The 13,007-nt window shown below is 32.9% G+C and overlaps 1 protein-coding gene across 1 annotated transcript; it reads left to right on the top strand.

Annotated features, from left to right (window-relative positions):
- Window positions 1-5,794: 5,794 nt before the first annotated feature.
- LOC107488202 (MYB-like transcription factor ODO1) lies at window positions 5,795-7,892 on the top strand. The gene is made up of 2 exons (XM_016108910.3): window positions 5,795-6,213; window positions 6,931-7,892. Exons 1-2 carry the CDS (start codon window positions 5,951-5,953, stop codon window positions 7,511-7,513), a joined length of 846 nt encoding a protein of 281 aa, XP_015964396.1. The 5' UTR covers window positions 5,795-5,950; the 3' UTR covers window positions 7,514-7,892.
- The last annotated feature ends 5,115 nt before the right edge of the window (window positions 7,893-13,007 follow it).

The following is a 13,007-nucleotide window of genomic DNA, read 5'->3' as shown; positions in this document are numbered from 1 at the left end:
GACAGACGCAAAAGAATCACTGGATTCTATTCCAACCTGATTGAGAACCGACAGATGATTAGCCGTGCCGTGATAGGGTGCGTTGAACATTTTCACTGTGAGGATGGGAGGTAGCCATTGACAACGGTGAAACCCTACATACAGCTTGCCATGGAAGGAACCTTGCGTGCTTGAAGAAGAAGACAGTAGGAAAGCAGAGATTCAGAAGATAGAGCATCTCCAAAACCTCAACCTATTCTCCATTACTGCAAAATAAGTACTTATTTCATGTTCTTTTGCTTTTTACAATCAACCCTGATAATTATTGATATCCTGACTAAGAGTTACAAGATAACCATAGCTTGCTTCAAGCCGACAATCTCCGTGGGATCGACCCTTATATTACTTGGACGACCCAGTGCACTTGCTGGTTAGTTGTGCGGAATTGCAAAAGTGTGATTGCAATTTCGTGCACCACCATTCTTTAAACCTGGCTACTGATCTGTAAAAATTTCTTCTACAGTTGCTTCATTTTTATGAATGATCCGTCCATTCTTTTCTAGCCAAACATTCCAAGTAATTGAAAAGAAGCATGTGAGCCACTTCTTACGCTCCTCCTTGCTAGCCCAGACACCTTACCAATTCTCAAAATGTCCCTTCAGTAAACCTAGAACAGCCCACATCCTCCCAAAATCATATAGCCATGCATACCATACCTGCCAAGTAAAATCACAACCAAGAAACAAGTGGTGAATAAATTCAACATCCTTTTTACATAAAACGCATATGTTATCACCCTGGTGAACAATTCCCAGCTTGCATGGTCTTTCTTTAGTATTCACTCTACCTATCAAAACAAACCAAATGAACAACTCCACTCTTGGCAGAACCAAGCCTTTCCATATAGTTCTAGTGAAGCTATAACTCATTACATTCTCCGAAAGCATATCCGACTACAACACATGTACAAAAGAGTTAGTAGAAAAACTCCTTCACTATTAAACTTTCACACAACTCTATCCTCTTTATTGTTTGCTAGTTTTACAGGTCTTAAAGCATTATGCAACTTATCCACTAATTCCAACTACCATTGGTATAAGTCTTCCTACCATTGAAAGTTCCAAACCTACTCTAACCTATCCCAAAATCTACAATCCCCTATCACAGATCCTCTTTGGTTTGAAATGGAGAAGAGCCTCGGAAAACTATCTTTTAACGAATTACTTTGTAGCTAAACATCTTTCCAAAAGCGGATCCTTCGTCCATCACCTACCTCCATAGACAATTCAGTGATCACCATATGTCTCATAGCTTGATCTTTGAACTATAACTGAAAAATATCCTTCCATGAACTCCCACTTATTGGTAATGTCTTATTTGATAACATCACATTGGGATCCAAACTATTACAAGAGCAAACAATCTTCTTCTACAATGAACACTCCTCTTTTGAAAAATGCCACCACCATTTAAACAGCAGTGTAGTGTTCCTAACCATGGCATCCCCCACCCGGAATCCTCCCAACATTTTTGAAGCCTGAACCACATCCCACTTCACCAATACCATACCATTCCTGTCTTCCTTCTTATTCTATAGAAATCTTCTCTGCAAAGAAATTAACTTTTCTGCCATAGCATTTAACATCTTATATAGACTCAAATAGTATACCGGCAAGCTATTTAGTATAGATTTAATTAGGACCAACTTACCAACTTTAATGAGAGTCTTAGCTTTCCACAAGCTAAGATTCTCCTCTACTTTATCAATTATTGGCTTCCAAGTCTTGACCAGCCTTGGGTTTGCACCTAAGAATATGCCAAGATATTTGACTGGAAGATTAGCCTCCTTACATTCCAATGTGCTACACATATTGTAAATCAGCTGCTACTCACAATTGATCGGGATCAAGCTAGATTTATCGAAGTTGATACTCAACCCTAACATTACCTCAAAGCATCTTAGTAGCCTTGCATAATTTCTAATAGTCACCTCCTCTGACGGGTAAAACAATATAGTGTCATCGCAAACTGGAGATGTGACATCTCTATATTATCTCTGCCAACCAACAAAGGTAAAACAAGTCTGTTTCTAACTGTTTCACCCACTATCCTATATAGAACATCAACAACAAAAACAAACAAAAATAGAGATAGTGCCAACATGTCTGTTTCATCTTAAAAGGTTTTGATGGCGAACCATTAATCAAGATTGACATCGAATTTGTGCCAACACACTCCTTTACCCACGCCCTCCACTGCCAACTGAAACCCATCTTCTGCAATACAATAGCAATAAAATTCCACTTTACTCTATCATATGCCTTCTAAAAGTCCAATTTAATAATCGCCATTTTTTTCTTTCTCTACTTAAGCCATTGCACTATTTCACACACAATAAGTGCATCATCATGTATTTTTCGTCCTTTAACAAAAACACTCTGTGTTTTTCCTACTAGTCTTGGCATTAGTGATCTCATCCTCCTAGCCATCACATTAGATATTACCTTGTATACACAGTCCACCATACTAATTGACCGAAGGTCTTTGATCTCCTTTACTCCAACAAACTTAGGTTCTAGGGCGACCCACGTAATATTTGAATATGAAGATAACCTGAATGTCTGAAAGAAATCTAACACAGCTGACGTAAACTCTGTACCAATCTTATCCCAGCACTTTTTGCTAAAATTCATGTTGTACCCATTACTTTCTGGGACTTTAAATGATTCATAGTCGAACACCGCCTCTCTTACCTCTTATACCGACGGGATTCTCTCCAAAGCTGTTGAATCTTCTTCATCTATTCGATTTACCAACCCATCTCTAAATTTCACAATCGGAGATCTCTCTTGATGATACATGTCCTTGTAAAAAATTCCTAATAGTAATCTTGATTCTAGCTTGATTTCTAATCAACCTCCCATTAAGTACCAACGTCTCAATTCTACTGTTCCTCCTCCTCGCCGATGCCAAATTATAAAAGTATCTAGTATTTTTGTTCATTTCTTTCGCATGTCTAGATCACAATATCTGTTTTCAGTGCACTTTTTATTTTCATATACCATTTTTCGTAATAGCTAACTAATGTCTTCTTTTTTGTTTCTACTGTACCATCATAAATCTCATTATTAATCTTATCATCTATCTTCTTAATCTCATCCTGAAAACGGTGAATCTTCTTATCCATGTTTGTTGTTATTGTTGTTGTTGTTGTTGAGTCAAAACAGTATAGTCATCTCTGAATATTACCGAAATACATCAATGGTTCTTCCATTGGCATTTCAATGTCAATCCCTTTTATGTTACCTGCATGATTATTTTAGCTACTTATAGGTGTGACTATGACTAGTGAAATTAATCTCAACCGCATTTATCCTTAAAGCCTATTTTAGTTATCCTTCCAAATCTGTTGAATTGCGTAGCTTATTGGAATGCTTCTGTATATGTGTATATATGCGTTTGCCTCTGTAAATTTTCCAAAATTTGCATTTATCAGAGTCACCTAGGAAGTTTGATGGACACAAGTGAGCTAGTACTAATAACTCAGGAGTTAATCAATATGTATAAGATAACGGAAAAACATATATATAGACACACACACACAATTTTATTTATATTTATTTTAGTATATATCTTCGTATTTTTATCATCTCTCGACCACTAAATAACATCATATTATCATTATATCTCATGTAACATATTTGTCACGGCCTTGTTTGATAAAAAAAAAAAAAGGAATCTATAATTATTAAAAATCAGATACTAAATTCATTATTATGTACTTGTGTTATTTCACATTTTTAACAAAATAATTAGTCACTTAAATAATATTAAATATTAAAATAATTAAATTTAACTTACTAAAATAATGAAACTTTTGTATTATACTATAATTATTTTTTTCAAAAATGGCAAATAATATATATATATATATATGCATTGATTAATTTGATTCCTAGTTTTTAATATTCATATAGCATAATTGACAAATGGATATCAATAAAAGTACAACTATAACTACGTTGCATACTTCAAAAGATAATAAAACTTTTATCAAAAGAAAGTTGGGGATCTAGACTCTGTAAGGGATCATTGTCCAATCCTACATATTAGTAATGATAAAAGTATTTTCTAGACTCTGTAAGGGATCATTGTCCAATCCTACATATTAGTAATGATAAAAGTATTTTAATCATTGTCCAATCCTACATAGAAGGAATGATTAAAATTTTTATTGTTAATGATAATAATTTTAAAAAAGTCAATAAAAACCCAAAAAACTTCAACAAAAATGATAAGAAATATGAAATATATTCATTTTAAAATTTAACAATTTTACACCAGGTAAATGCGTTTGTTCCAATTTGGTTTTTGTAAATGACAAAAACTCTTTTCTAAAATGAAAAAATACGTTTATGCTAGGAATTGAATTTTCTCTATAATTTATTTGTATATTTTAAATAATTATTCAAGTTGATTGTCAAATACAGAAATCAATTTTTTTGTGATATTTGTGAACAATATGAACTTACGAATACTACTTTAGCGATTTATACATAAAAATAATACAGGTATATACATATATAAAGTGACAGATAAAATGATCCTGAAGTGTTGGATGCGTGTTGATGCACATGAAGAACAAAGGGCTTAGCATCAATCAACAACATTGTATCATAACCTTCGGCGAATAGGGACAAGTTTACGTGGTTATGACGAAATGGTTGAGTAAGAGTGAAATCAGGCCAGTGGAAAAGAAAATAATGTATTGTAATATTTATTTTATTTAATTTCTTATTACATTTTTTGGATGCTTGCATCTTGCTCTGCCCTCAGCTCATTCATCTTTCAGCATCACCTATTTTGTGCAAAAATAAGAACACCCCATGGTAGTTCCCACATACCTTTCAGAACTCTATAATGGTGGAGCCCACAATTTTCTTCTTAGGTTTATATAATATATAATATGTAATACATGATATGAGTGGTATTATTCGAATGTATGTAATTCAAACACCTATAGATTTCAGTTATGCGAGTGTAAAATTGATCTTTTGTCTTTACCAATAGTAGTAGATGCATTCTCAAATATTATTATTATTATTATTTTATCGAAAATAGAAAAACTCAAACCTACAATTTTTTAGAGGAGTCTAGAAAAATTATATCATTTAAATTATAGTTCATTGGTATAAATTAAATTAAAATTAAAATTCATATTTAATTTATTTGGCTTGTAATCCACGAATGTCATTGATTAATAAGCCTAATCATTATCTTAAAATATTTATGTATAAATATATGTGTAATTTAATTTTTTAAATATATATTTTATATTTTAATATATATTTTATTTTAGTAACTGATTTTAATAACTAATTTTAATATATACCTAACATAGTTATTAATCTTATACATGACAAAAATAAATACACATAATTTAAGATAACAATTAGTCTTTTTTTCTTCTATTTAAAATTGAGGAAATTAATTTTTTATTTATGAAAAATAACGAATTTATCTCATTTTAATAGTTTTGAGTTTGAATTATGTTGAACAGAAAGAATTGAATAAAGAAAATTAAATTATATTACAAGAGACAACTATAAATCTTTAAAGAAAATTAATCAAATTCTTAAAATAGAATCTGAACAATGATAATAAAAAATAATCATAATAAGAAAGTACTTTATCCCTTTTCTTTTCTTTATTTATTTTTTAAGGAAAGAGATAAATGTAGCCAATAAAATATATAAACACTCATTAGAATAGAAAAGGAGAGGCTTATATAAAGGTGGGTAAGGCGTGTGGGGCTCTTGAGTCATTACAAGCTTAGTGTTGGTTGAGACTTTTGCATTAGTTTTTGAAAGTTTGCATTGGTTTAGCTAAGCTACCTTATTATTATAGCTATCTACCTAGTGTGGAATAGTGTGTGAGTTTGTGTTTGATTTGTGTAAAGTGAAGTGGTAAAATGGGAAGGCAACCTTGTTGTGATAAACTTGGTGTGAAGAAAGGACCATGGACTGCTGAGGAAGACAAGAAGCTTATAAACTTTATTCTCACAAATGGACAGTGCTGCTGGCGTGCTGTGCCCAAGCTGGCCGGCCTCCGCCGATGCGGCAAGAGCTGCCGCCTTCGCTGGACTAATTACCTTCGCCCGGACTTAAAGAGAGGACTCCTCACTCAGGCAGAGGAGCAGCTTGTTATTGATCTTCATGCCCGTCTTGGCAACAGGTTATTATTGTCTTTTTCTTTTTAAATATAACTTGGCCTTCATGCATTGTATTGGTTTTCTGTTTTTTGTTTCTTTAACTATAGATGTTTATATATTTTATGGAAGATAATTTCTATTTTAATATCTGAAGTTGATGGAATGAATAAATGTGTTTTTAAGTTTTTTAAAATGACCAATTAAGTTTGTATTTTTTAAAATATATTTCTTTTATGTTTTTTTTTTTTAAACCTTTCATCTCACAATATTGAGAGTAATGCTCGTATCAATTTTGATTTAATTAAGTCTTATAAATTATTTTCACATATGCATATTGATCACAATTAAAAGCTGGCTATATCAAGTAGGCTTTCAGTATTAATAAAATTTAACCGTACGTCTTAATATCACATGGAGACAAAAATTTGGCTAAGAACCAGTAAAGTATACACTTCAGCAGAGTGTGCAGATGAAATGTCCATACATGGTTGCCAAATGATTACTATATTGGACCAGAGATTCTATGTTGAAGAATAAAATTTAATAACTTGCTAATTAGTTGCAAGATGTATGAATCTCAACAACACTAATATTAAAAAGAAGTTGAGTCATTGCTTAAAGCAATTACTTGTTCAATTTGACTAGTAGATATCTTTAAGACCAAGAAAAGCCTAAAAATAACATAAACACATATTATGGTCTTTGAATTTTGATACATTTTTTTATTGATGTCTCAATAGGTGGTCCAAGATTGCAGCAAGGTTACCAGGAAGAACAGACAATGAGATCAAGAATCATTGGAACACACACATCAAGAAAAAGCTTCTTAAGATGGGGATTGACCCTGTCACTCATGTACCTCTCAATAAAAAGGAAAGTTCCTCCCCTGAAGACCAAAAGAATCTGCAACAACAAGAGCCTAAGGAAGGTAATAATGGGGATCTCAACTCTGAGGAAAATAATTCAAATTCATCATCCCCAACTGAAAATTCTTCTTCAGGAGAAGAATCTCTTTTGCTAGATAGCATTTGCAGCGATGATTCTCTAATGATGGATAATTTATGGATGGATCATGAAAATACACTGGTGGATGCATTGTTATGGGACACTACCCCTAAAGTGGAGGGCACAAATACAAACACAAACAATGTTGACATGGGACTCACAGTGCCATCTTGGGAGGATAATAATAATTATGCTTGGTTATTGGACTTTGAGGACATTGGTGTTCATGATTTTGGTTTTAATTATTGTTTCAATGAGATAGATCATTCAAATGCAATGCAAACTATAGGAAGTGAAAGAAAAGGGTCTTTAGCGTGATATGGCAGTGCAAGGATAAAAAGGTAATTTGGCTAATCTGTGAAAATATGTACATGTCACTAAATACCATGGCCTAAAGTTTTCTTGTTCTTGGTGTTGAATTTTTAATCTTTCTGAGTTTTTGGAAGGTTGGAATGTGAAGAAGCTTTCCTCTCTGAGTTTCCTTTAATTTACCCAACCGAAAAACAAAAATGATAGCGAACCAATCACCAAAATGTAACTTTACTTCTTCCTCTTCTAAATGTTGTAAGATGTAACCTTTTATGTGTACGGTAGGGACGTAACACAAGGGAAATGTCAAATATTGGGTTATAAAACCTAATGTACAAAAGATGTTACTTTGAAAATAATAGTAAAAATTATTATTTTTTGTTGTTTCTCTTCATTTTTTTCCAAGTTTATTTCAGATTTCGGAAAGTTTGAAGACATATCATATTCTTAATAAGATATTATACTGTAAAAACTCATGTGTAATTTTTATAAGAAGTTAATAATTAAAAATTATTAAATAATTTGATATATTTAATTAAATTATCATTTAAAAATTTTTAATTATAAACTTAACATGAAATTAACTGCATATAAATTTTTACTTATTTATACGCATACATCTCTTTTTCTTTTCTTCTATTTTAAGAATGTATATCTTTTATAAAATCTTTAATGTTCAAACAAAATTATCCCTAATGAGACAATGGTTAAAAATATAATATTTTATATATCTCTTCTTATTAGTTTAAATTTTTAAAAAGAGTAGTGTTTACACTTGGCCCAAAACATAAGTCAGACCCAAAATCAGAGAAAGTCCAAGTCATAGCTATCCATAACTGACCTCTTCGCAGGTTGGACTGAAGCACTGTACGGTAATTCCTTCACTCCCAAAGAAATTATAACTAATTCCTAATATCTCTCACCCACTTTTAGAAGAGGGATCTCAACAACCATAAGATAAAGGGATGATTATCCACCACCAGAAGTAAAACTACTCTAACGGTGGTTATTAGCTCATCCCTATAAATACACTGATACTTTTCAGGTATACTTAAGTTCTAATGCACTTAAACCTGCTAAGACCCTTGCTGACTTAAGCATTGGAGTATTTTGCAGGTACCACCCCCTATCTTCTCATAAACAACTTGGACAACAGCCACATAACGTGAGCTAAGTCGGAATTTGCTTCATTGAGAATTTGGACCTCACATACAAGCCCAAAAGCAATCTAGTTTCAGGTAACCTTCGGAATAAGTAGTATAATTATATAGTATTAAAAATTCTATAACTTAAAGAAAAAAAATTATAAAAAATTTGTACCAAAAAAAAAATGCTCTTGCATGAGAAGTGGTATAATGGCAATGCCCATAGTTTCAAAATTGAAAGGGCAGAGAGAAGTCAATGAAGAGAGAGGTGGAGATGATTAATAACTAATAAGGATGGTGCATGTAGTGATGGCAGAATCACATTTTGACATGCTAATGAAGCAACAATAGTACGTGCTTGAACTGTTGTTCATCGTGTCCACAATAACGCTCAGTTCCTTTTCATGTTTGTCCCCACTCATTAATTTGCTACTTCAACTTCATCATCATTCTCTTTTCTTCAATCGTGTAAGAAAGTTATGGCCATTTTCTCGAGGGGATCATACAAGATCAAGATATACATATATAGAAAAGGAAAGCTATTTGAAATCTCAGGTTTAAATTTATATCAAACAATAATGTAACAAATCTAAGATGAAATAGAATACAAATGTATGTATAGCACAATATATATTGATAATTTTTCATTTGCAAAAGGCTGTCTAGAAGAAATGATTGATAAAAATCATGTCTTCCCTTAAATCATGTAGAAGTTAGAATAACAGAGTAATGTTCTGTCCTAAAATTTTTGTCTCTCTTATTTCGTTTATATAAAATTTTATTGATCATTCTATGCGATCACCTTGTATTTTACGTTTTTCAGGCTTTCCCATTATTGATACATTTAGTGAGAAAATTATTCGCAGAGCATTCTAAGAATTGAAACTTTTCCACTTCTAAACTTTATTTCATTCCCTCAATCCTGAGTTTTGGTCTGTTCAGTGTTCACTTTTGAAGTGGGTTTTTACTTTTTGTTTTCCATATTCTGCTTTCCTTGATGTATCTCCCTTTTATTTTTCAGTACTGACAGTAATTGATTTTGTTCTCCTAGGTGCTGGGTCGTTTTTTAATTTTAAAAAATGTTATTTAATTTCTATGCTTTATTTCAACCCAACGAGTGCCATGCATTTGCACTTTGTCAATATAATGCAAGTTAAAAATGTGACAAAATATATATGCAATGGCCAATCGCATATGCTTAACTTAACTGATTTGATGTGTTTAGGACGAGATTGAAAATAATAGTGTTGAAGTGCATTTTCTTTTTTTTTTTTCAGGAAAGTATTAATTTCTTTGATAATAAACTATAAACATATACAAAAAATCTATATATACACCAAAATTAACTACTATGTATTCGTATATAAATACATATATTGTTTAACATATTTCTAATATATACTTTATATCCTATACTAGATGTCTTTGGTACGGGGAGTAGTACATGCAAAGATACTCCGACATCCAACTCAGAATGGATTTAAGAGGTATATGTGAGTGGAATGAGTAACGTACCCGAGGGGGCCTCTGGCTCCCCATTATAAAGTTTGGGGTAGTTATCTTATCTTATCCATTAAGATAAGAGGGATTTTTGATTTCGAATGTTAGTTTGGAATTGTAGGGCCGGTTTGGACCGTAAGGGGGTCGAGTGGTGCGAAATTTAAAGTCCACAAACTAACCGGCAAGTGTATCGGGTCGTACCCAATAATACCTCAGGTGAGTGAGAGTCGATCCCACGAGGATTGATGGATCAAGCAACAATGATTGAGTGATTAACTTAGTTAGACAACTAGAAAATGGTGTTTGAGAGTTCAATAGCTTTAGAGAATTAGAAGGCAAACAGTAAACTTGGTGTGAAAACTATGAGAGAAAACAGTTAAGGTTTCGGAGTTGTTTATCTTCCGGATTTCTATTTCTTACCAACTATTTTAATCATGCAAGATTTAATTCATGGCAAACTATATTTGACTAAACCCTAATTTCTTAGTAATTTGATATCCTCTAACCTAGTTAATTGCCAATTCCTTTGTCACTTAATTTCAATTAGAGATTTAAGTCCAATTCTAGTTTATCAACCACAAAAACCCTAATTATCCAAATATAAGAGGATTATATATCACGTATCTCATTAAGACCAGATAATTAGTGGAGAAATTATTTTCAAGCTATTGTTCAAGTAAATTACTTTTCCAAGATTTAATAAGAATGCACTTAGAGTAATAGTATTAATCCATAGAAAAAATAGAGTTCCTAACCTTAAAAATAGAGGTTTAGTTGCTCATGGAGAAAATAAACCCTAGCAGAGAAAAGTGTAAAGTGCAGAAGTAGAGAAGAAAGAGGTCAAGATCACTTATCCTTTTATATCTAATCCTAATTAATATAAAATATATTTTCTAAAACTAAATAATATATCTTCCTATTGCAAATACTATAAAGTTCTAATAAAAAATCGTTGAAGATCTCGTTGCTGGCTCGTGGAGACGTGGGAACCACCACAAAATCGTAAAGCTAGCGCCAAACTTCGGTTGGGCCAAGTTTGGCGCCACTATTCCTGTGCAAAATTTTAGTCTTTTCTTGATCTTGGCGCCAAATTTGGATATCCTAAGTTTGGCACCACCGTGGAAGCGTGATTGTGGAGTTTGTAAAGTTTGGCGCCACCTTGGTAGCGTTTGATGCCATGATTCCAGAGAAAAATACAAACTATTATATATCATTGGAAAGCTCTGAAAGTTGGCTTTCCAATTCTACTAAAACCGTGTCAATCCAACCTCTGTAGCTCAGGTTATGCTTGTTGGAGTGCAAAGAGGTCAGGGTTGACAGCATCATCTACTTTCTTCCTTTTCTTCTACACGAACTCTGCCAAACTCGCCCGAATACTACCTGAAATAAACCAAATTACACACAAATCAAAGTAGCATTCATAGTGACTTAAAATATTTATATCTTAATTAAACTTAACAAATTCCAATGCAAATTTACTAGAAAAAGATAAGAAAGATGCTCACGCATCATAACACCAAACTTGAATTGTTGCTTGTCCTCAAGCAACCAAAACTAATATAAACATTGGACGTGAATTTGCATGAGAATTGAGTATTCAATTAAGCTCCTATCTGTCTCAAAGTGGGGTTAACAACACTGAAACCTTGAATAGTTTCAGCATCTCAATATCCTTTGAATCTTGGGAATGTCAATGTAATTCGGAATTAGAATCCGGATAATATTATAAATCCGAATAAATTCTCTTGCACCTTGAATCTAGCCGTGACTTTAAATGTTTTGTCTTAAGCTTTACTGGACACAAAAACACCACAAGCACTTAACTGGAAAACTCTTTTGAGTTCTGATTTCTCTTTCAATTACTCCCAAACAGTGGTGCTCAAAGCCTTTGGCATACTCTGTATTTGCACTTGGTCTCGACTTTTAGTGCTCTGTCTCAACGATTACTTGAGACATTCACACCACAAGCATATGACTAGGAAAACAACTCTTTGAGCTTTTAATCATACTTGACCTTCCTAGCGATTAATGCTCAGAGCCTTGGACCTTGCTTTTTATTTTCTTTTTCTTTTTTCCGTTTCTTTTGCTTCAAGGATTAATTTCTTGTTTACTTTGGAGAATTCATAATAGTTCTCTAAGCAAAGAAAGAGAAATAATGTTGATGGGAATAAGAGTAAATAGGACTAGCAAGTGAGAGTAAATCAAGCAATACAGAGGCTTATTTAAAAGAAACTAATCAAATTAAAACAAAACTCAAGGAAAACTAAAACAGTATAAAATAGCTAGATTGCTCATGTGTTGCATGGTGATTGTGGCAACACCAAAATTGGTGTGAGGACACCAAACTTGGTGTGATACAATCTATGTGAAACTAGGCAAAGTACCCAGTGAGATGCAAATTTGGTGTAGCACACCAAACTTAATCCATGAACACATACACAATCTTAAGCAAAAAAAAAAAAGAGAGAATGAAAAGAAAATACCAAACGTTGGGTTGCCTCCCAACAAGTGCTTCTTTCAACGTTACTAGCTTGACGACTATTCTTGAATTTTCTTCCTCTTCTTCCAGTTGGTTAAAAAAATGACTCTAAGGGGGGCGAGGAGAAAATTAGTGCCCTCGGATTTGAATTCCTCCTAACAAGCATTCTTTTATTGTTATTAGCTTGATTCACCTTGCTTGCTGGGATAGGGGTTGGATTGTTTTTTGTTGACCTTCTCTTTTTCAAGGATATTGTCTTTTGTTTCTCGGTCACGATTCCCTTTTTAGTGCTTTTCTTGATTGCCTTCACCTCTCTGATTTCAGGACTTGGGTGTTGTGTGATGGGTGGAGTGTACCCTTCATCAAGAACTTCTTGAAT

Source organism: Arachis duranensis, chromosome 1 (assembly GCF_000817695.3).
Source record: "Arachis duranensis cultivar V14167 chromosome 1, aradu.V14167.gnm2.J7QH, whole genome shotgun sequence".
NCBI classification, from domain to species: Eukaryota; Viridiplantae; Streptophyta; class Magnoliopsida; order Fabales; family Fabaceae; genus Arachis; species Arachis duranensis.
Note: the sequence above shows the minus strand (reverse complement) of the source record. Positions and strands in the feature narration are given on the sequence as shown.